Source organism: Rana temporaria, chromosome 13, assembly GCF_905171775.1.
Source record: "Rana temporaria chromosome 13, aRanTem1.1, whole genome shotgun sequence".
In the NCBI taxonomy this organism is placed as follows: Eukaryota; Metazoa; Chordata; class Amphibia; order Anura; family Ranidae; genus Rana; species Rana temporaria.
This window is the reverse complement of record NC_053501.1, coordinates 34,444,491-34,466,385: the sequence shown is the minus strand read 5'-3', so window position 1 is coordinate 34,466,385 and position 21,895 is coordinate 34,444,491. Positions and strand designations below refer to the sequence as shown.

General features: G+C 43.8%; 1 protein-coding gene across 1 annotated transcript in view; it reads left to right on the top strand.

Annotated features, from left to right (window-relative positions):
• Window positions 1-21,895, top strand: part of PRKCH (protein kinase C eta) — a 222,256-nt gene that overhangs the window by 187,703 nt on the left and 12,658 nt on the right. Inside the window, exons 11-12 of the mRNA XM_040332619.1 lie at window positions 1,999-2,137; window positions 6,862-7,050. Of these exons, the coding sequence (XP_040188553.1) occupies window positions 1,999-2,137; window positions 6,862-7,050 (328 nt within the window). The remainder of the gene's footprint in view (window positions 1-1,998; window positions 2,138-6,861; window positions 7,051-21,895) is intronic.

Sequence of the window (21,895 nt, the reverse complement as noted above, 5' to 3'; positions counted from 1 at the left end):
GACAGGTGGTGCGAAGGGCCTATGTCACCTCCTCACCACTTGCTTTAATGCAGACCTGCTGAGCACACATCTTTGTGAACTTCATGTAGTTGCAGGGCATTTGCAGCGAGGCTCCATTCACTCGAATGGGTTTTGTTCGGCGGTACAGCCCACTATAAGTGACATGTGGTTTAACTTTTCCCATGGCCATGAAGAAATTGGGGGGCCATGGCATGTGTACAGCTCTGAGAAGTTGCATTTCTGTGGTAAGGTGGGTGGTGGGGGGGAGGTTAAAAGCACGGTTTTTAACAACCAATGGCTGCCTGTCTGAGTCCTAAGGGAGTTGATAGTCTTCACAGAACACAATCAAACTGTGTGAATACATGATTGAATTATCCAATCACATGAAAAGCAGATCCCTGAACACTTTGGACACCCAATCACGTGCCGTTAACATTTGTTTGCTTTTCACGGTATTGGATATTTGAAGTGAGCATACTCAGTTTATTGATTGAGGATTCTTTTGTAACTCAGACAAATTGTCTTGCTATAATCCTACTAGCAGTCCCACAATCTGTTACATTAACCCTTTCACGCCGAGCGTACGCATATATGCGTCCTCGGCTTTCAGGGGTTGTACCGGGATGATGCCTGCAGCCGCAGGCATCATCCCGGTACCGTTGTTTAGAGCGGGCGATCGGCTTTCCAAACATAACAACCGATGCGGCTAAAAGCCGCTCGGTTGTTATGCCGGAGGAGCGGGAGGGGACATCCCCCCCTCCCACCGCCTCTCGCCGCTCTGACCGGCCTCCCGTCCCACGGGAGGCCCGATCCACGATCCGGCGCCTCCAGCGTCTCGGCGCGCTCTGAAACAAAGCCGTAAACGGCTTTGATTCAGTGTGCGCATTGAAACCACGGAAGCGGCGTCATGACGTCACTTTCGGGTTTCTCGGCTGCCAATGGCGCCGATTTAAAAAAGTACACAGTATTCAGAATCGCCGTTTTCGGCGATCTGAATACTTTGAAGTGCAAAGGAGGGCTCGGAGGTCTTTTAGACCCCGATCCCTCCATAAAGAGGTACCTGTCACGACCTATTGCTGTCACAAGGGATGTTTACATTCCTTGTGACAGCAATAAAAGTGATCAAAATGTAAAAAAAAAAAAAAAAAAAATGTAATATTAGAAAAAATAAATAAATAAATAAGAAAACAAAAAAAAAAATTTTTAAAGCGCCCCCCTCCCCGCGAGCTTGCGCAGCAAAGAAAGTGCATACGGAAGTCGCGCCCGCATATGAAAACGGTGTTCAAATAACACATGTGAGGTATCGCCGCGATCGTAAGAGCGAGAGAATAATTATAGCACTAGGCCTACTCTGTAACTCTAACCTGGTAACCGTAAAAAAAGTTTAAAGCGTCGCCTATGGAGATTTTTAGTTACCGTAGTTTGTCGCCATTCCACGAGTGCGTGCAATTATAAAGCGTGTCATGCTTGGTATCTATTTACTCGGCATAACATCATCTTTCACATTATGCAAAAAAATTGGGCTAATTTTACTTTTTCATTTTTTTAAAATTCATGAAAGTAAATTTTTCCCAAAAGTTGTGTTTAAAACACCGCCGCACAAATACCGTATGACATAAAATATTGCAACAATCGCCATTTTATTCTTAGATTCTCTGCTAAAAATATATATATAATGTTTGGGGGTTCTAAGTAATTTTCTAGCCAAAAATATGGATTTTAACTTGTAAACACCAAATGTCATACATAGGCATAGGCATGAAAGGGTTAATGCAAGGACCTACCTGTAGCTAGAAATGTCACATCAAGACAGGTATGGTTGATACAATTGATTTTGGTCCTTTATATTTTGCTTAAATTACACATTTTTCTTAATCTGACGCAAGTATAAAAAATTGTTTGTAATGTTTGCTTCTTCAGACGTGTCCATCGCAGATTAGTGCGTAGCTTCTCTTGGATGACTATAATTTGTAAATAAACTGCTTTAATCTCTTGCAGGGATCTGAAGCTGGACAATGTTTTGCTAGATCATGAAGGACACTGCAAGCTGGCCGATTTTGGGATGTGTAAAGAGGGTATTCGTGAAGGATGTACGACATCGACGTTTTGTGGGACTCCAGACTATATAGCACCAGAGGTAGCTTAACATTCATGTTATTCTCAAGACTGCCTTAACCACTTAAGGACCGGACCAATATGCTGCTACATGACCCAAGGGGTTTTTACAATTCAGCACTGCGTCGCTTTAACAGACAATTGCGCGGTCGTGCGACGTGGCTCCCAAACAAAATTGGCGTCCTTTTTTCCCCACAAATACAGCTTTCTTTTGGTGGTATTTGATCACCTCTGCGGTTTTTATTTTTTGCGCTATAAACAAAAATAGAGCGACAATTTTGAAAAAAATGCAATATTTTTTACTTTTTGCTATAATAAATATCGCCCAAAAACATATATAACATTTTTTTTTTCCTCGGTTTAGGCCGATACGTATTTTTCTACCTATTTTTGGTAAAAAATCGCAATAAGCTTTCATTGATTGGTTTGTGCAAAATTTATAGCGTTTACAAAATAGGGGATAGTTTTATTGCATTTTTATTAATTATTTTTTTTTTTACTACTAATGGCGGCGATCAGCGATTTTTTTCGTGACTGCGACATTATGGCGGACACTTTGGACAATTTTGACACATTTTTGGGACCATTGTCATTTTCACAGCAAAAAATGCATTTAAATTGCATTGTTTATTGTGAAAATGACAGTTGCCGTTTGGGAGTTAACCACAGGGGGTGCTGTAGGATTTAGTGTTCACCTAGTGTGTGTTTACAACTGTAGGGGGGTGTGGCTGTAGGAATGACGTCATCGATCGAGTCTCCCTAATAAAAGGGATCACTCGATCGATGCAGCCGCCACAGTGAAGCACGGGGAAGCCGTGTTTACATACAGCTCTCCCCGTTCTTCAGCTCCGGGGAGCGATCGCGACAGAGCGGCTATAAACGAATAGCCGCGCCGTCGTCCCGGATCGCTCCCCGAGGGAATCCGACCGCCGCATGTAGCGGGGGAGGGGGTCCCGATCGGACCCCCCACCCGCTAGAAGGCAGGGACGTACAGGTACGCCAATGTGCCTGTACGTGCCATTCTGCTGACGTGTATATATACATGCGGCGGTCGGGAAGGGGTTAAACAAAGCCTCCCAGAGATAAAAATCAGTCTAAAGCTGGCTATGCATGGTTCGATTCTGGTTCAAATGTTTATACAGAAATTTAAAAAAATCATTTGTCAGAATTCTTTCTTGCCATCATTGACTCAAATAATTTCACGCAAAAAGCTCTTAAAGCAGAGCTCCATCCAAAAGCAGGACGTAGCGCTTGTCTGCCTCGGCAAAGCAAGTAGAAGTGAGCTGGAAGTTTGGCCCCTCCTCCAGGGGCGGACTGACCATTCGGGCACTATGCCACTAGGGGGCCCCATCAGGGTTGCCAGCCTCAGTAAAACCAGGTACAGTATGTAAAAATCTGTGTTTTTTTTAAATCACAAGATTATAGCTATCACTAGATTATCAAATGATTCTACCTTCTAACCTTCCAACTGAATTGGTTGAAACTCAACCATGGTTGGGCCTGTTGGCATTGCCTGGCTCCACAAACTTTGATCCGAAAGTGGAGGTTCAACCGGAAATGACAATTTTTAAGATTAGATTCATGCTCGTTTTGTCAAGGGGAATCGGGTAGTTTTTTTTAAATCAAAGCCGTACTTACCGTTTTAGAGATACATCTTCTCCGCCGCTTCCGGGTATGGGCTGCGGGACTGGGCGTTCCGTCTTGATTGACAGGCTTCCGATGGTCGCATCTATCGCGTCATGATTTTCCGAAAGTAGCCGAACGTCGGTGCGTAGGCGCCGTATAGAGCCGCACCGACGTTCGGCTTCTTTCGGCTACTCGTGACGCGATAGATACGACCGTCGGAAGCCTGTCAGAAGACTGTCAATCAAGAAGGAACGCCCAGTCCCGAAGACCATAACCGGAAGCGGCGGAGAAGATCGCTCTCTAAAACGGTAAGTACTGCTTCGTTTTTAAAAAAACTACCCGATTCCCCTTGACAAAATGAGCATGAATCTAATCTTAAATTTTTTTTTAAGGGTGAACTCCCGCTTTAAAATCTAAGGGGCCAGGTTGAAAACTGATGGCCAGTGACTACATCCGATCAGATGCAGCCACTGTTCAGATATTCTGACAGCGGTGGGTTGTCGGTGGCTGTCTCAATACAGTAGCTGGAAAGGGAGATTCCTTTGCCTATGCTGTTTAGCGAATTGTATGCGCCCACAGACTACACAAAATCTATACATTTATGACTAGACATAAGTGACGTCACATTCTGCCTCGTAGTGACTGGTATTCATCTCAAACTACTGTTTGTGTATTTGTCAGCTTAACATGGCAGACGTGGTTATGCGCCCTCTGAAGGCTGTATACCTACAGTAATACATTGTGGCGTATTAGTCTTGCATAGTAGCAGGAACATTAATTGAGATATAATCTATTTATTAATAGCTGTTCTGTTCCTCTCCTGCACTGAACACTGGAAAAGGTATCCTGTTCAGAATAGGAAACTAAATAATTCATGCAAGATTCTTCTGGCCTCTGTGAATGATAAACCAACAGGAAAGGAAAGTAAATGGGCAGAGAACTCTAATGAATGAGTATCTGTATCCTCCAGGTCAAAGATTATAGTGGACCTTTCAGTAGCATGAATTTACTTCTGACACGCCACAATGTATAGCAAAACAATATCATTATTAAACATGTACCTTTTTATTATTATAAACCAAGCTTTGAGATCCGGACAAGTGACTATGCCTATGGTAGGATGATGTGGCGAGTCTTCTGCAGGTGGAGGGAAGCTTTTTCTCAGTCTCCTCTTCTCTTCAGTGATCAGACTGCAATATTGTAACTTTGTAGCCACAAGTCACAAGGCAAGAGACTACGGCAAGGACTGATATGTTTCTGAACACTGACAAGAACTGCACAGATACCAGAAATTATATAATTGTGTCATCTCTGAGCCAGGGACTCTGTCCAGCAAATATACTGTATGCAGACCCTGGATGATGGAAGGAAGAAACGTCTCTGCCCTTCTGGAATTTTTTTAATAAAGGCATTGGGGAGTTCTGTGATCTCAGTCTGTAATAAATACTTATATATTTTCTTTATAAACAACATGCACTTAACAGTAAAACATACTGTATATGTGATACTAGGTTCACTTTAAAGCAGAATGTCAACAAAAAGGGGAAGTTCCGCTTGTTTGCATCCTCCCTTCTTCCTCTTTTACAATTGCCACTTGGGGGGGGCTGGTACCCGGTTTTGACAAGTACCAGCAGCACGGCGATCTGAGCAGAAGTTTGGTCCCCCCTCTACTTCTTCCCCCCCGGAGCCTTCCATGACATATTACAGGTCCCAGAAGACTGTGGGACCTTTTACAAAGTGCAGGGTGGAAAGTTGGCTGTGCAGCTGCAAGGCTTCACTGCCCATTTCCCTTCATTAAAGGAGAAGTCCAGCCTGGGCTCGTTTGGCTGGGCTTCTCCTAAGGGTCACAGGAGTGCAATTCTTTTTGCACTCCTGTGACCCGTTTTTCAGCAGAGAGCGGTCTGATGTCCGCTGTCTGCTGACATCACACAGATCAGTCCAGGCACCGCGTCATCCCAACTCTTGGAGTCTGCATCCGCCAGGGGCCTGGACTGATGGCTTTTTCAGCCTCTCAGCGAGCCACTGAGAGGCTGAGCCAGCTGCTCCCCACCCCTCTACAGCGCAGTGCTTCAGTGAGCGTGGAGGAGCAGAGAGGAGAGCAGCAGCTCTTCTCTCTGGGATCTGTGAGAACCGAGCCATCGGGGGTGTTCGATAGCTTGGTTCTCAGTGCAGAGGCGCCGGGGGACAGATGCAGCATCGAATCGATGCTGCGTCCACCTAGGTAAGTATAAATGGGGGGAAAAACATACTTCTCTTTTTAAGATGCTGGCACATAGACCCAAAGCGGATTTAAGAATCGGCTCAGTTGAGGACAGGACTTGATTCCTGGACAGGTGAGCATCCTTATATTGAAAGTCAGCAGCTACATTATTTGTAGCTGCTGACTTTTGATTTTTGGGAGTGTAACTGGAGCTCCTCTTTAAGCACTGGGAGGATACGTGGCCGATCCTAGGGTCACAGGCGCCTGGGTGCAGAAATATTCCTGGCGCCCCCACATGGGCGTCGTCATTTTACTAACCTCTCCCCTTTGCAATGACTCAACCACAGAGATGCTCCCCCACGAAGTCTTCATTAAGCTGGGATCCTTACATGATCTCTTAACAATAAACAAAATACAGGAAGAGAAGCAGAGTACTTTATTGGGACCTGGAGAAGGGCCTCTGTGATTGACACAGAGAAAGTCTGTTAGATGTTCGGCGCCCCCACCTCTGCAGGTGCCTGGGTGCAATGCACCCTGTGCACCCTGCCTAGGATCGGCCCTGGGAGGATACAACTCTCCCTGTCAAGACCAGTAAAACTGGCAACATCTTTTTTTCTGTTCTGCCTGAGCAATGAAAACCTGACTAGCTGTATCGTTTTCTACACTATCCAACTTGAAACAAAAAGATTTGGCTTTCAATACACTCTAACAACAGAAACTTTGCAAATTGTAACACAACTTGCAGTATAACCATGCATGGGGCAATGAGGAAGTTTCATTTAGGCCCATGAGCCCCAACAATTACTTTTTTTTCTTATTTAGCAACACTGTTTTTTATTTTTTTATTTTTTGCACCAAAGTCTGTCTTTTAATGATACCTCTGAACATTACTGTAATACTGATGGTTCTCTTTGATGCAGATTCTACAGGAAATGCAGTATGGACCATTGGTGGACTGGTGGGCGATGGGTGTTCTTCTCTATGAGATGCTTTGTGGCCATGCCCCTTTTGAAGCGGAGAATGAAGACGATCTGTTTGAAGCTATCCTGAATGATGATGTTGTCTATCCAGCGTGGCTCTCCCAAGATGCGGTGGGAATTCTGCAAGCTGTAAGTATATTACTAAGATCTTCCATTACTCACTTGCTGATGAGATGCTGGCATGACTGGAATATTTTGTCCCAGTATCCAACACAGTGCAAAATTTCCACTCGTTCAGCAGAATTCTTTTGCCATTCTTCAGCTTTTTCAGTAGTCCATATGTGAGGTTTTCTAAATACGTGTATTTTTTTAATAAGCCAAAGGATCAGAGACCATGACAAGGATTGAGAAGAACTTTTCATAATGAAAACCTACACATTCACAAACATATCTTAAAGAGTTGTGTGTACAATGTGGCTTTAAAGTAGCTATAAAGACTAAGTAGATGATATTTAATTTGTTGAAGCACTGTGTATTACTGACAATCACCCTGATGTTTTAAAAATTACTTTCTAAAAAATACTTTTTGCATCTCCGTGATCTCCTGATCTCTTCCAACCCTCCCCAACCCTTCCCAGCTACTTGTATACAGTTGTATACAGCATTGGCTGCACATCATTGCTCTGGACCAGTTTCTGCTTGGAAAATCTTCAACATTCAACACTTCTAATGCCGCGTACACACAGAATTTTTGACAACAAATGTTCGATGTGAGCTTGTTGTCGAAAAATCCGACCGTGTGTATGCGCCTTTGGACATTTGCTGTCGGAATTTCAGACAACAAATGTTTGAGAGCTGGTTCTCAAATTTTCCGACAACAAAAGATCACTGTCGGAAATTACAATCGTTTATAGCCAATTCCAACACACAAAAATCCATGCATGCTCAGAATCAAGCAGAAGAGCCGCACTGGCTATTGAACTTCATTTTTCTCGGCTCGTCGTACGTCTTGTACGTCACCGCGTTCTTGACGTTCGGAATTTCCGACAACATTTGTTTTAAATAATTTTTATTGTTTTCACATAAAAAAAAACTTTACAAACTTTTTCAAAGTTTTTTAAAATCAACAACCGTTATAAAATTCATAAGTTCTTCATACATATAACATTGATATATACATATTACATACTACATAAATACATAGAAAATGTGTGTGAGTACAGAGTTAGCTCCATCCTTATAATGCTACATCTATGATGGAAATCTCTATACTATGGCACCTTCCCTTCTCTTCTCCCCCTCTCTCCCCCTTCCATTGATCTCAGGGAGGGAGAGAAAAAAAAAGGGGGGGGAAAGGAAACGCCATCTAAATTTAAAATCCTTCCTCTTTTTTTTTCTCCTTCTCCTTTAGTGAAAAGAGGGAGCAGGAGCGAGGGGGTTCTATCCAAGTACTTCCATATAGTCCGTACCTGGTCCCCCCCCCCTGCTCCCAACCCATCCCCATATATATATATACCCATGTGACTGATATTTGCATTAATCCTCCCAAGAGCCAACCCACTGCCTGCATCTTCAAAGGAGTACTGAGGCAGGGTGCTGTAATGTTTTCAGAAAGATATGTACAGCAGCCTCCTGGCCCGTCCTACCAGCCATGATTTGCCTGCATTGTGGACAGAAGCAAAGACCCAGTGATGGTGTCACTGGGACTGAAATACAGTATTCACAAAAGAAAAAAAGGCGAAAAAATATTAAGCAGATTAAACTTCAGTTTTCATTTAGCCTATAGGCACTTTTATATATGATGTTACTCTTATGTGTCTGGACTTGGCTCCTCGGAACAATAGGGGAATCCAAGAAAGACACCCTAACACTGATACATTGTTTAATATAAATTTAGATTAATCCCCACTCTCATTACCGTCTAATCCCTTTACAATCCTAGTGACGCAGGTCATCTAAGAAACCAAGCTTAGGTCCACCTTTCATTTTATAAAATAGAAAATGCTTATCACACACCCCTACTGCACAGTTATTAGTAGAAAACCTGTAGTGAATTGGGATTATTCAGCAGGTCTTTTCTTTTTTCTTTTTTTTTAAAGCAAATCCTTGATTTAAAACTCATTCATACTTCACATGACTTAATAGGATGCTCGTTAATTCGCATAATTACTATGTAGCAGTATGTTTCCACTAGTTACTGTCATCCACACATATTCCCCCTGCTGCCAGACTTCCATACATCACTCTCCAGTAGACAATGAACAGTCATTTGCGTTTTTTTGTTTCTTTGGGGGATATAACTTTGTTGGGGAAAGGGTATGGGATGCCCATCATCAGATCACATTTTGCCATGTTATAGCGGTTCTGCTTTGCATGGTCTGTGTAGAGAACTTAGAAAAAATGATGGACTCTAACCTTGAGAGATTCTAACTTTACACTCCTCCTCTGCACAACACCTGCAGACTGTTACTCCCAGGACTCTTCTCCTCCTGCACAATCTTCCCTGTCACAGCGTTGGTCTTTCCGTCCTATCATCTTGAACTGTGCCAGGCATCACTCTGAATAATCCCTGGCTGTTGTTGAACTTGCTGAATTCTGATAGGCCAGGGGCCTGCAGCACCCATATTTGACAGCCTAGTTACTTTAACAGAAATAAACGGTTGGTGGACTACTGATCCCAGCCAGTCAGACTTGAAAATTCTGTACCCGCAGGCCACAGCGACTTTTCACAGAACCCCACAGTCTTTTTTCTGGCCTTGCACCCAACTCCCCTGGCATGCCTCTTCCAGATATCCACTGTGCCTCACTAACCAAACTTCTCCTGTCCTTCTTGAAGAATTTACCCAGCCCGGGCATGCCGACTGCTCCTCCAGCTCCTGTTCCAGGACACCTCTCCATGACCGTGTAAGGAGAGGCTCCCGAGCTCCTCCACAGAGGCCTAAACACCACCCCCCTCCCATGTGGGTGAGCCTCCTGCTGCAGTCTAACACTCCATTCTTTAATTCACCCAGCCGACAACTCAACTTCAGTGGGCTGGACCTGAGTTTAAGTAGGAGGCCTGCCCCCTGCCAATCCTAGTTGGGGATTGGTCAGGGCTCCTCACATGAACTCCCTGTCACTCCAATTCCCAGCCATGCCCCTCTTCCAGAACATTCTCCCTGGGAGCAGGGGAGGCGCCCAAAAAGACAGGTGGTCACACCCACTGCTACACTAACCACTCCCTCCCCCCAGATCAAAACAAGTGGACCTAGCGTGCAGCATAGGCCTGCCTGGCAGCTATCACCCAAAACACCTTACCTCTAGCACCTGCCCAAGGTAGAGAGTGCTGCAACTATAAATTAAAAAAGCACTTCTTTCTTGCCATGATTGAAAACCATTTCACCAAGCTCCCATTGTGTTCAGCAGACCATTGTGGGTGTTTAATGTCATTAGACACTGTAGTAAATCTATTCTTTTGAATCAGCAGAGCTAGTGGCCACTTAGGGTGCTTGATTATTAATGCTCTTAAAAAATGTTTTTTTTTTTTTTAAATCAGGTAGTTTTTAATAAAAACGTTTTTCCATTTTCCAAATACTGAAAACACAACATACATCATTAATACATGAAATAATAAAACGCAGAAAATGAATTGTACAAGTCATAGAACAGTGGCCTGGATTCAAGAAGCAATTGCGCCTGTGTAACCATAGGTTACACAGCACAATTGCTTACTTGCCCCGGCGTAACGAATGCTCCTGATTCAGGAACCTCGTTACGCCGACTGCAGCCTAAGATATGCGCGGCATAAGGCTCTTATGCCCGCATATCTTAGGCTGCATTCTTGCGATGGCCGCTAGGTGGCGTTCCCGTTGTGCTCAGCGTATAGTATGCAAATTGCATACTAACACCGATTCACAACTTGCGCGAGCCCTGCGTACGCAATTTACGTTGTTTCCGTACGGCGGTTTTTGCGTAAGGCTGCCCCTGCTATTAGCAGGGGCAGCCAATGTTACGTATACCCGTCGTTCCCGCGTCACGAAATTTGAAATTTACGTAGTTTGCGTAAGTGAATCGTGAATGCCGCTGGACGCCATTCACGTTCACTTTGAAGCAAATGACGAAGGACGTCATTTGCCGCAATGCACGTCGGGAAAGTTTCCCGACGGAGCATGCGCTCTACGATCGGCGCAGGAACGCGCCTAATTTAAATGATTCCCACCCCCTACGGGATCATTTAAATTGCGCGCGCTTACGCCGGGCATTTTGCCGGCGCGCCCGCGCAATTTACGGAGCTTCTGCTCCGTGAATCGAGGGCAGCGCAAAAAAATTGTGGGGGCGCAGGGCAAAAACGTTGCCCTGCGCCTCCGTAAAAAAAGCGCAATTCTTACTGAATCCGGGCCACTGTTTCTACCATGGAGTGAGAGTGCCTCATTATCTCTTATCAGAGAACCAATCCGTACAAGGTCACCCGGGTACAGAAATACAATTAAAACCTTCATAAACCTAGTGCCATTGGCAGAGCAAGCACACAACTTCCCTAAATAGATTCTGAGGACAATGAGGTATGTGTCACCTCAGTATATGACAAGCATAGGGATGGAATTTTTTAGGACAGCACCTATGTTTAGAGTTCTTCCCTCTACAAATTCAGATTAAGTGCATCTCTCCATTGCAAGAGGGTTGGGGGTGTGAGCGAGAGCCGTCTTCGTAAAACTAACTTGCAAGCTAAAAACAAGGACCTTGTTCACTGCAGGCTAGTGTCGGGAGGAAGTATGTTCTCTAGGGCAATGCCCAGAACAGCAAATGTAGGGTCCATTGGTGCCTACGTAAAACAAACTCCATTAAGTAATTGAAAAATGGATGGTGAAGTTTAGGGCATTGCCACAGCATTTGAATAAGAGCACCCGTGGCAGTAGCACATCTAGGACAATTTGGCGATGTGGCTCCCCCAAGAATGTAGCTTCTGTGGCGTATAATGCAGTGGCGGCTGGTGCTACATTTTTTGGGGGTGTGACAAACAAATCAAATGACACCCCCCCCCCCCATTTGGTCTGTCGATCAGTCAAACTACCCCAGCCCACCCCCCCGTTGCTCACTCATTAGTCCATCCAACAGCCCCGCACTTACCCCATCTAGGACACAGGCAGCTTTGGCTCCTTCATGCGTCTCCTCCTTGGCGGCGTTACCCTGCGTCCCCTCCTCCTCCTCGTAGGCGGCTTCACGGCGGTTTCGCCCTGCATCTCCTCCTCAGCAGCTTCCTCCTCGGCAGCCAATATGATCGCTTTTCCTCTCAGCCAATCGGGTCTTAAGACTAAAATAAATTTAAACTGGCCGGGAGGAGAATCATGAAGACAATAGCGAATATTAATTTGCTATTGTCACACAACTGGGTGGGCTTAGGGCGCAGTGCCCGTTTTTTGAAGCCTCAGGCTCTAATCATGTGCTTCGAAAAATAAAAAATAAAACCATGCGTCCAGGGCCCTGCATGTAGATTATGGGCCAGGCACATGGATTAGGGGGGCAGCGCCCCATATGGACAGGCTATTTAAAGATGGTTGTTATTCAGTTCCAACATTTTAAGTTTTATTTGTTTCAAGGAAAGTAATTTTAATGACATCACATTTTACATGCTTGTTCTTACATATTTTTATCGTATTAAATGTATTGATTTGTAATTTTTGGACTAGAGGGAGCTTTAACCAGCTCAGTAAAATGACATGGTGTAACCTGATCAGAGGAGAGAAAGGGTAAGATGCAGAGAGTAATTTTACTTTGGTGCATTAGCACAGGGTTCGACAAATCCCGGTTGCCAGGTCGCCATGGCGACTAGAAATGGCGTCCTGGCAACTTGGCTTGGAAGGTGGCCATTGGTATTACAAGTTAAGCATTACAAGTTGAACAGCAATTCTAATGTCATTTTTCACTATTTTCACTGCCATCTTCTTCCCTCTAATTAGAACCCCCAAACATTATATATATTTTTTATCCTAACACCCTAGAGAATAAAATGGCGATCGTTGAAATACTTTCTGTCACGCTGTATTTGCGCAGTGGTCTTGCAAGCGCACTTTTTGGTGAAAAAATTACACATTTTTTTATAAAAAAAATAAGATAACAGTAAAGTTATCCCCATTTTTTTTAAATATTATGAAAGATAATGTTACGCCGAGTAAATTCATACCCAACATGTCACGCTTCAACATTGCGTCCGCTCGTGGAATGCCGACAAACTTTTACCCTTTAAAATCTTCATAGGCGACGTTTAAAAAAATCTACAGGTTGCATGTTTTGAGTTACAGAGGAGGTCTAGGGCTAGAATTATTGCTCTCGCTCTACCCATCGCGGCGATACCTCACATGTGTGGTTTAAACACCGTTTACATATGCGGGCGCTGCTCACGTATGTGTTCGCTTCTGCGAGCAAGCTCGTCGGGACAGGGTGCGTTTTCTGGCTCCTAACTTTTTTTAGCTGGCTCCTGGATTCCAAGCAAATTTGTCAAACCCTGCTTTAGCAGGTCCCACAGAGTCCAGCCAATAGTGTGTGAGCTGGAGTGGAATCACATTACATGCAACCTGTTCATTGTGAGTCAGTCTGTGCCAGAGAGTGACATGAGCAAAATGCAGTATAGAGAATACATCAGGGGAGGGAGTTTCTGTATACTTCCTGTTCAGCCCTGACAGATTACACATTATTGGTCACATTACAAGTTCAAAGCCTGTCTCCATCTTTAATCATTAAGTTATGTAAAGTGTCAGTCAGCGGTTCCCAGTGTTCCGAGAATCAGATATCAGACTGGGTTATTTTTGTCTATGGGGATTTCTTGCTATTCATCCACAGATCTTTATTTTAGCTGTGGATACGGAAATGTTGTGTAGCTTTTCTTGCAGCGCCCCAGGAGTATGCTGCAAGTGTGTACATTTCCATCCTGTTGCTTAGTCTCGTTCACTTCCTGTGGGAGAATCCATCAAATTCCAAGCTAATTTTGGAATGCAGATCTTCACCAGTACAATGCTGTATTAGAATGTTCCTCTGAAAGCATAATTTATTTTCTAACTCCGCTTAAGAAATTTGTTTTCCCTAGTAAAGCAAGCAGAATGTCATCATATACACAGCATTATAGAGAATTAAATCACTCTATAGATCCAAAGTTGGCAGCATTTTAAATGTTTTCCAGTTGCTTTCCTGGTGATAAAATTAGATAAAGGTAAGGTGCGTGAAATTAAAAAATGTATATATAATTTTTATTATTTTCCAAGAAATTACAAAGAAATATATTTAAACCGAAATTAAAATATAATAAAATTACAATATAAAAAGCAAGATATTTTAAAGCTGAACACCAGGTATTATCTTAATTGCATCGCTACACTGGTCCCACTTGGACTGACATAAATATGTACGAGCTGATTTGACGAGGTGGCGATTCTGACATCACCACCCAGCTTCTCCACCTGATCCAAGCAGAACACTTTGTATTCATTGTAAAAATGCAAGGCATACTGTGAATGGTGGTGGTGCAGAGTCAATGATCGCCTTTGGTCAGTTTGCAGTGGGACAGCCACTCAGCACAGGACCTGGACTATAGCGACAATCACTGTAACTATTACAGTAATTTTACGTGGTCCATCAGGTATGAAATATACATACTCTTCATAGTCAAGTTTAGGAGAGCAGTCTGGGTTGACAATGCTGCTCCTCAATAGATACAGTATGGTGATTGTCATCACTCTAGGAAAGTGAAGCGTGTTACTGGCAGAATCACTTGGTTAAAATAAATAAATAAAAAAAACTCAAGGGGTCTCATGTCCAGCCTCCAGTCTTTAAAAAAAAATTGCAGCCACTATATCTACGTATCGGTGAGTTTCAATATATAACAATTTGGGTTTTGGGCTCACTTAAGCCGCGTACACACGATCAGTCCATCCGATGAGAACGGTCTGAAGGACCGTTGTCATCGGTTAACCGATGAAGCTGACTGATGGTCCGTCGCGCCTACACACCATCGGTTAAATAACTGATCGTGTCAGAACATGGTGACGTAAAACACGACGTGCTGAAAAAAAATAAGTTCAATGCTTCCAAGCATGCGTCGACTTGATTCTGAGCATGCGTGGATTTTTAACCGATTCTCGTGCCTACTAACGATCGGTTTTGACCTATCGGTTAGGAATCCATCGGTTAAATTTAAAGCAAGTTGGCTTTTTTTTAACCGATGGTTAAATAACCCATGGGGCCTACACACGATCGGTTTTGACCGATGAAAACGGTCCATCAGACCATTGTCCTCTGTTTAACCGATCGTGTGTACGAGGCCTAAGGCCAAGTTTACATATGTGCGGCTGCGGTTTGCATACCATGGTCCTGTGTGTTTCTGTTCACTGTTTCAGGTGCGATTCAGGTGAAAATATTTAATAATTCGCACCGGAACAGGATCCAAAAGCACACAGGACCCCTTTTTGAAAATGCACCAAGGCCACCCTGGACATATGTGAACCTGCTCCATTGAGAGCTGGTCACATTCACGTGTCATGCGAATTGGATACGGTTTAAAATGCATCCAATTAGCATATATGTGAACCCAGCCTTTTAGAGTCTGCATTGTCCACACTACTCACTGTTGGCAAGTGTCTGCCTAAATGACCAAATTGGAAAACGAAGAAAGGACTTTCCTACAGCCTACTCTACACAAATAATCCCTCATACTTATAAGGCCTTGTACACACGACCGAGAAACTCAACGGGTGAAACACATCGAGTTCCTCGTCGAGTTCCTTGTTAGGCTTGTCGAGGAACTCGACAAGCTTGCTTTGCGTACACACTGTCAAGCCAAAATCTCCTCGTTCTCAAACGCTGTGACAAACAACACATACAACGGCAGGGGAAGTTCGATTCCACTGGCTAAACTCTTGGGGCTGCTTTTGCTAATTTCATGTCCGTGTTCCGTGTTACCGTGTGTACACCCTGGGACACAGACGCATTGCTGCAATCAGTTATAGGGCCTGTACAAAAGCCCCATACAAAGGCTGCTACAGAAAGGGTTTCTCTATGTAAGCCCCTCCACACTGCTGTTATACTGCCATCTGCTGTCCCAGTGTGCTCAGGACTTCATAAAAATAGTCCGAGTATTAACTCTTCCTGTGGTACATATCTTCCACCTTTTGGACTTGCAGTCTTGACTCTTTCGACTCACCTAAGATTTTCGATATATGGAAACTTGTGCCTAAAGCTTACCTTCCGACTTGGTATATTTCCATCTTATATGCCCCGTGGACGCACCCATCGAGGGACCACCAGCCATATAAGTTTCTATCTCTCTGCTAACTATATATTCCTCATCTTCGCCCTGAAGAAGCCCCACGGCGAAACGTGCGTTGGCGACTTCGGAGGAATGTACAGTGGTCATTTACTGTTGATGAATTTGTAATTTTCTTGAACTTATTTATTTTATGTATATTCTGTTCAATTTATTTATACGCTATTAAATTATATATTTTTACAAAACTATACTTCCTTGGCCTTAAAGTCTGACCATCAATGTCCACTTGCTTGATATTGTTTCTTCTTTGCTAATTTCATGTGTTTGCGTGTTAAATACAAGTTTGGTAAGAGACGATTTGCACTTTTCAGTCTGTTACAGCTTGAAAAATGTGTTATCTCCATTACAAATGCTACTTTTACTCCCGTCTCATACTTTAATCTGAGCAAGCGCGGGTTTCTTAGCATACAGACATCCGAGTTTCTCGTTGAAAACCAGCCTGACGAGGATCTCGACGAGCCAAATCAGACTCCCGTCGAGAAAATAGAGAACTTGCTCTCTGTTCGGCTCGTCGAGGTTCTCGACAGTTTCCTCGATGAAAATGTGCACACGACTGGTTTCCTCGGAAAAAAAAATATCTCCCAGCAAGGTTCTTGCTGGTTTTTGCCGAGAAACTCGGTCGTGTGTACGAGGCCTAGGTCCCCCCGTGCCTTTTCAGTCCTGTAGCAAAGTAACCTGTAAAGGTAGAATGTTTTCTTATACCCTCATCTCTTGTATTTTTCATATGAAATGCCCATTGTAGATCACCACTGTTGTAGCAGAAGAATACGATTTCAAGCCCTGAAAATCATATACCACATATAAAACAAAATCCTATCTGAGTAGGTTTGGATCACACAAGGTCAAGCCTGCCTTCCTGAGATTGCAGGTTTCAGCTAGACTAATTATGGCACTGCTGTGGTTGAACAGCATTTAAAAAGAAATTTGAAGCCACTTTTTTTTCCCTGTACATTGTGGGTTTTTGTGCACCAATGCCATAAATATCCACTTTATTTAATTTCGGGAACTACTTGTAAATGTTTCACTTACTTCCCCCCCACCTGTTGGAGCTCAAACAGAACCAGCATTCACCATAGCGAGGTGGAATTTCTGCAGCTGGAGGCTCGCCAGGGCAAACTGAAATGCCATCAGACAGTCTGAATGAGATGAACACAGGACATTTTAGTTTTATACAGACAGGCTGACGGGCTCATAAAATACACTTTTTTTAAGAATTCTTTAGTCAGCGTAGACTTAACCACCTGTAATATTAGCGTTCCCTTTTCATGCACTGGAAACACAAAATCAAGAATTGTTGCCGTGGACGGCACATACAGTTTTTGTTTCCTAAACGGATGAAGAAGCCTTATAGGAACAGGAGCTGCACTGTTTGCATTAACAATGGGCCGCAAGTTCTTGGATTTTTTTTGTCAGGCGCAGGTCATTTTTGTTGAAGGACCTACTTTGTTTAGGTGCAGCTGCTCCCTGGCTGGGATATCTAGTAACAAGGGGGTTTATTTTAAGTAACAAGGTTTGGTTTAAGGGGGTAAGTTCAGCCTTAGATGGAGCTATTTTCTTGAAAATTGCTCGATTCGCACCCACAGAGCCATTGTGTTCTCCCAGCGGTGAGGTGTGGGAGCTCTCCCAGCCAGGAGAACACACAGTGATTGTTGCGAGATGCTATAGGTGCTGGCAATATTTGCATGAAAAATCCAAGTTGATCGATCGATCAAACAACTTGGGTACAATCAACCTGCCCATACATAGTTTGAATTGTCCAGTTCCTCCTGACCTAGCCAAGATTCAAACCGTCTTTTGCCAGCATAGAAGTTAGTTGGGGAAATTAGGGGTAAGAGTCGGTTCAATGGGAGCGTTCTAATCGGAGCGACGCAAGTCGCTCCGACTTAGAAAATTAACTCCCTGTGCGACTTCGGGGGCGGCTCGGGGTGACTTGCATTGACTTCTATACAGAAGTCGTCTTGCAAATCGCCTCTGGAGTCGTCCTCAGGACGACTTGCAGAGCCGCCCCCGGAGTCGTGCCGCCTTAGTGTGAACCGACTCTAAGGTTGAGTAGTTGAGGAAAGAAAATTTCCAGTTACATTTTTTCAAATTTTGGATAAAGTGGAGAAAAGTTAAACATTTTGTCAGGTTTTTATTTCTGTTTGTGACCTTTTTGCGTGAATTTCCCCTGTGACACCCATACAAGAAATGAGGGCTGTCACAAGAACAAGATGGCAATAAAATCATTATCAAAAGTTCTAAGCTCACTCTACAATGCTTGGCCTAGATTCACGTAGGGCGGCTTTTCGTTGTGCGGGCGTAGCGTATCTTATTTACGCTACGCCGCCGCTACTTAGAGAGGCAAGTGCTGTATTCACAAAGCACTTGCGTCCTAGGTTACGGCGGCGTAGCGTAAATCGGCCGGCGTAAGCGCGCGTAATTCAAAGTAGGCAGGTCGTGGGCGTGTTGTATTTAAATTAAGCGTGACCCCATGTAGATGCATGGCCGAACGAACGGCGCATGCGCGCGCATGCTCAGGATCACGTCGTATTTACGCCCAAAGATACGCCGGCTCAATGCCTGTGACGTGAACGTAACCTACGCACAGCCCCATTCACGTGCAACTTACGTAAATGACGTAAAAAGATACGCTTGTTCCGATGTCCATACCTTGCATGGGCTACGCCACCTAGAGACCTGCTTTATCTTTACGCCGACGTATGTCTTACGTAAATGGCGTAACTAATTGCGACGGGCATACGTACGTTCGTGAATTGGTGTATCGTGCTCATTTCGCCGCGGAAATCAACGAAAGCGCCACCTAGCGGCCAGCGTAAATATGCACCCCAAGATACGACGGTGTAGGAGACTTACGCTGCTCGTATCTTGGCCAAATCTATGCGTAAACGGATTCTATGAATCAGGCATAGAGATACGACGGCGGCCATTCGGACTTACGACGGCGTATCTGGAGATACGCCGTCGTAAGTCTTTGAGAATCTGGGCCCTTGTATTTTGTCTCTCTCCATTAGAAAGATTTCTTCTCATTTCCTTTCCTGAAGATTGCAGATTTCATGAGAAATTCCACCAAGAAGGATACCCATGGTAAAAAAAAAAAAACATAGGTGTTCTAAATTCTCCATGCTCCATTACAAATTTTTAAAAATTGTCTGGAGTTTGGTGTCTAGTTTGGAGTTTAATGGTGTGATTAAAAGAGAAGTACAGCCAAAGCTTTTTTGGCCTTGCTTCTCTTATTGATCATAGGATCCCATGGATTATTTTGCCACTCCTGTGACCTGTTTTCATCTGACAGTGGGCTAAAGTCTGCTGTTGGCTGATGTCATTCAGTCGGTTCAAGCTCAAGAAAGATCGTAACCATATGCTCAGGATCCGCCCAGAAGCCTGGATTGGCACCTGGGTCAGCCTCTCAGCTATCCAATGAGAGCCTGAGACGGCCTCTTCCACCCCTTCACAGTCCAGCTCTCCAGTGAGCGCTGGAGGGGATAACTGAAAACTACTGACTGACAGCCATGGCTCGCTGCTCAGAGCGGAGGGGAGAACTGAGCGATCAGCTGTGTTTAATCGCTCCGTTCTCACTGCAGAGATGGTGGGGGACAGATGCAGTATCGGATAAATTCTGCATGCACCTAGGCAAGTATAAATGTTTGTTCTTTTACAAACCTGAATTTCTCTTTAGGCATTAGCACAGAGTGAACTAAATATATTTTATAATAAAATAAAAAATACTGTTAAAATGGGTGTTGCAATAAGTCACAAAATTATTATTATTATCATACAAAATGTTAACGTGTTAGATGTAGCTATTCCAAACCAATTAAACAATAGTTACAAGAAGGAAGAAATGCTAATCAGGCATAGATAGATACAAAATTGAAAAACTGTTAAAACACACAATACATCATAATATAAATACTTGAAATGACCACCCAAACAATAAAATAATTAACTAATGTCCTGCTGTAAAGAATATCTAGGAGCAAAGATTTTTGGCACTAGTGACCCTGTAGTAACAGGGTCACTTTTAAGTGTCACTGGACTCTTTACTATAAGGATTTTTTTTTTGTTATTTATCATTTAGAGGAGACATAGGCCAGGAGGCTTGCATATCGGGTATGTATAATATATCCGATAAAGGGGTGTGCCAAGAAGTGGGATCACAGGGGAGGGGGTGAAGCATTCGTACTTTCGAAAGAACTGTGCTTTGAGGCTCATCTTTACCTTAGTTAACCACTTGCTGCCGGCGGTACGACTTTGTACGGCCGCAGTGTTGATACCAATTGCCGGGAGGCCATCTATATATGGCCTCCGGCCACTGGGGGCGCGCACCCGCCGCATCACTGAGATGCCGATGCGCCAGGCACCCGTGATCGGCGGTTACACAGACAAGGACGTGGATCTGTGTGTGTAAACACACAGATCCACGTCCTGTCAGGGAGAGAGGAGATCGATGCTGTGTCCCTTGTACATAGGGACTAAGGATGAGCTCCAGCGTGTTCGTATAGAACACGTGCAGAGCCCGCCAGGAAGTCTGCACGGCGCTGCGCTAATCACAGCCAGGGAGACATTTCCCGATCTCTGCAGCCGAGCATCGGGACAATGTCGCCCTGGCTGTGATTAGCACAGCGCCGTGCAGATTTCCTGGCGGGCTCTGCACGTGTACTATGCGAACACGCTGGAGCTCATCCTTAATAGGGACACAGATCGGTCACCTCCCCCAATCAGTCCCTTTCCCCCACAGTTATAAACACTATGCAGGGTACACATGTGACCCCTTCCTTGCCCCCTAGTCACATTTATACAGTAATTAGTGCATATTTATAGCACTGATCGCAGTATAAATGTGAATGGTGCCAAAAATGTGTCAAAAGTGTCCGATGTGTCCGCCATAATGTCACAGTCCCAATAAAAATCACAGATCGCCGCCATTACTATTAAAAAAGAATTCTGTCCCCTATTTTGTAGGCACTATAACTTTTGCGCAAACCAGTCATTTATTGCGATTTTTTATTTTATTTTTTTACCAAAAATATGTAGAAGAATGCATATCAGCCTAGACTGAGTAAAAAGATGTTTTTTTAAAAAAAATTGGGCTATTTATTATAGCAACAAGTAAAAAATATTGAATTTTTTTCAAAATTATCGCTCTTTTTTTTGTTTACAGCGCATAAAATAAAAACTGCAGAGGTGATCAAATTCCACCAAAAGAAAGCTCTATTTGTGGGGAAAAAAATACGTAAATTTTGTTTGGGAGCCACGTTGCACGACTGCGCAATTGTCAGTTAAAGCGACGTAGTGCCGGAAGCTGAAATGTCACCTGGGCAAGGGGGGGGGGGGTATATGTGCCCAGTAAGCAAGTGGTTAAAAAAAAAAAAACGAATCAGGAAATGTAAAAGATGCCGGATTCAGAAGTCATTGAGTTTGTGATGCTTTTGGAAATTCCCACGATTGCAGCAGTATTACAGCAACCAACCATACATACGTATGAAAATATATAAACTACCAGACAATGAATTGGTAAGGAAAAAACTTAACTGCACACATATTTTCTACAAAGCAGTGATTCACCTCTGATAGACGTCACTTGAGGTGAAGCTGGAGACTTGAGGAAATGCTAAAAAAAAAATATTTTGTTGCAAGATTAATGGTGGGTAGGAATCAAACCGGCTGGAATTGTCAGGCTTGTTAAACTATTATTGATGGAGCCAAACGCTTGAGGAGCAACGTCCTTCAGAAGGTCAG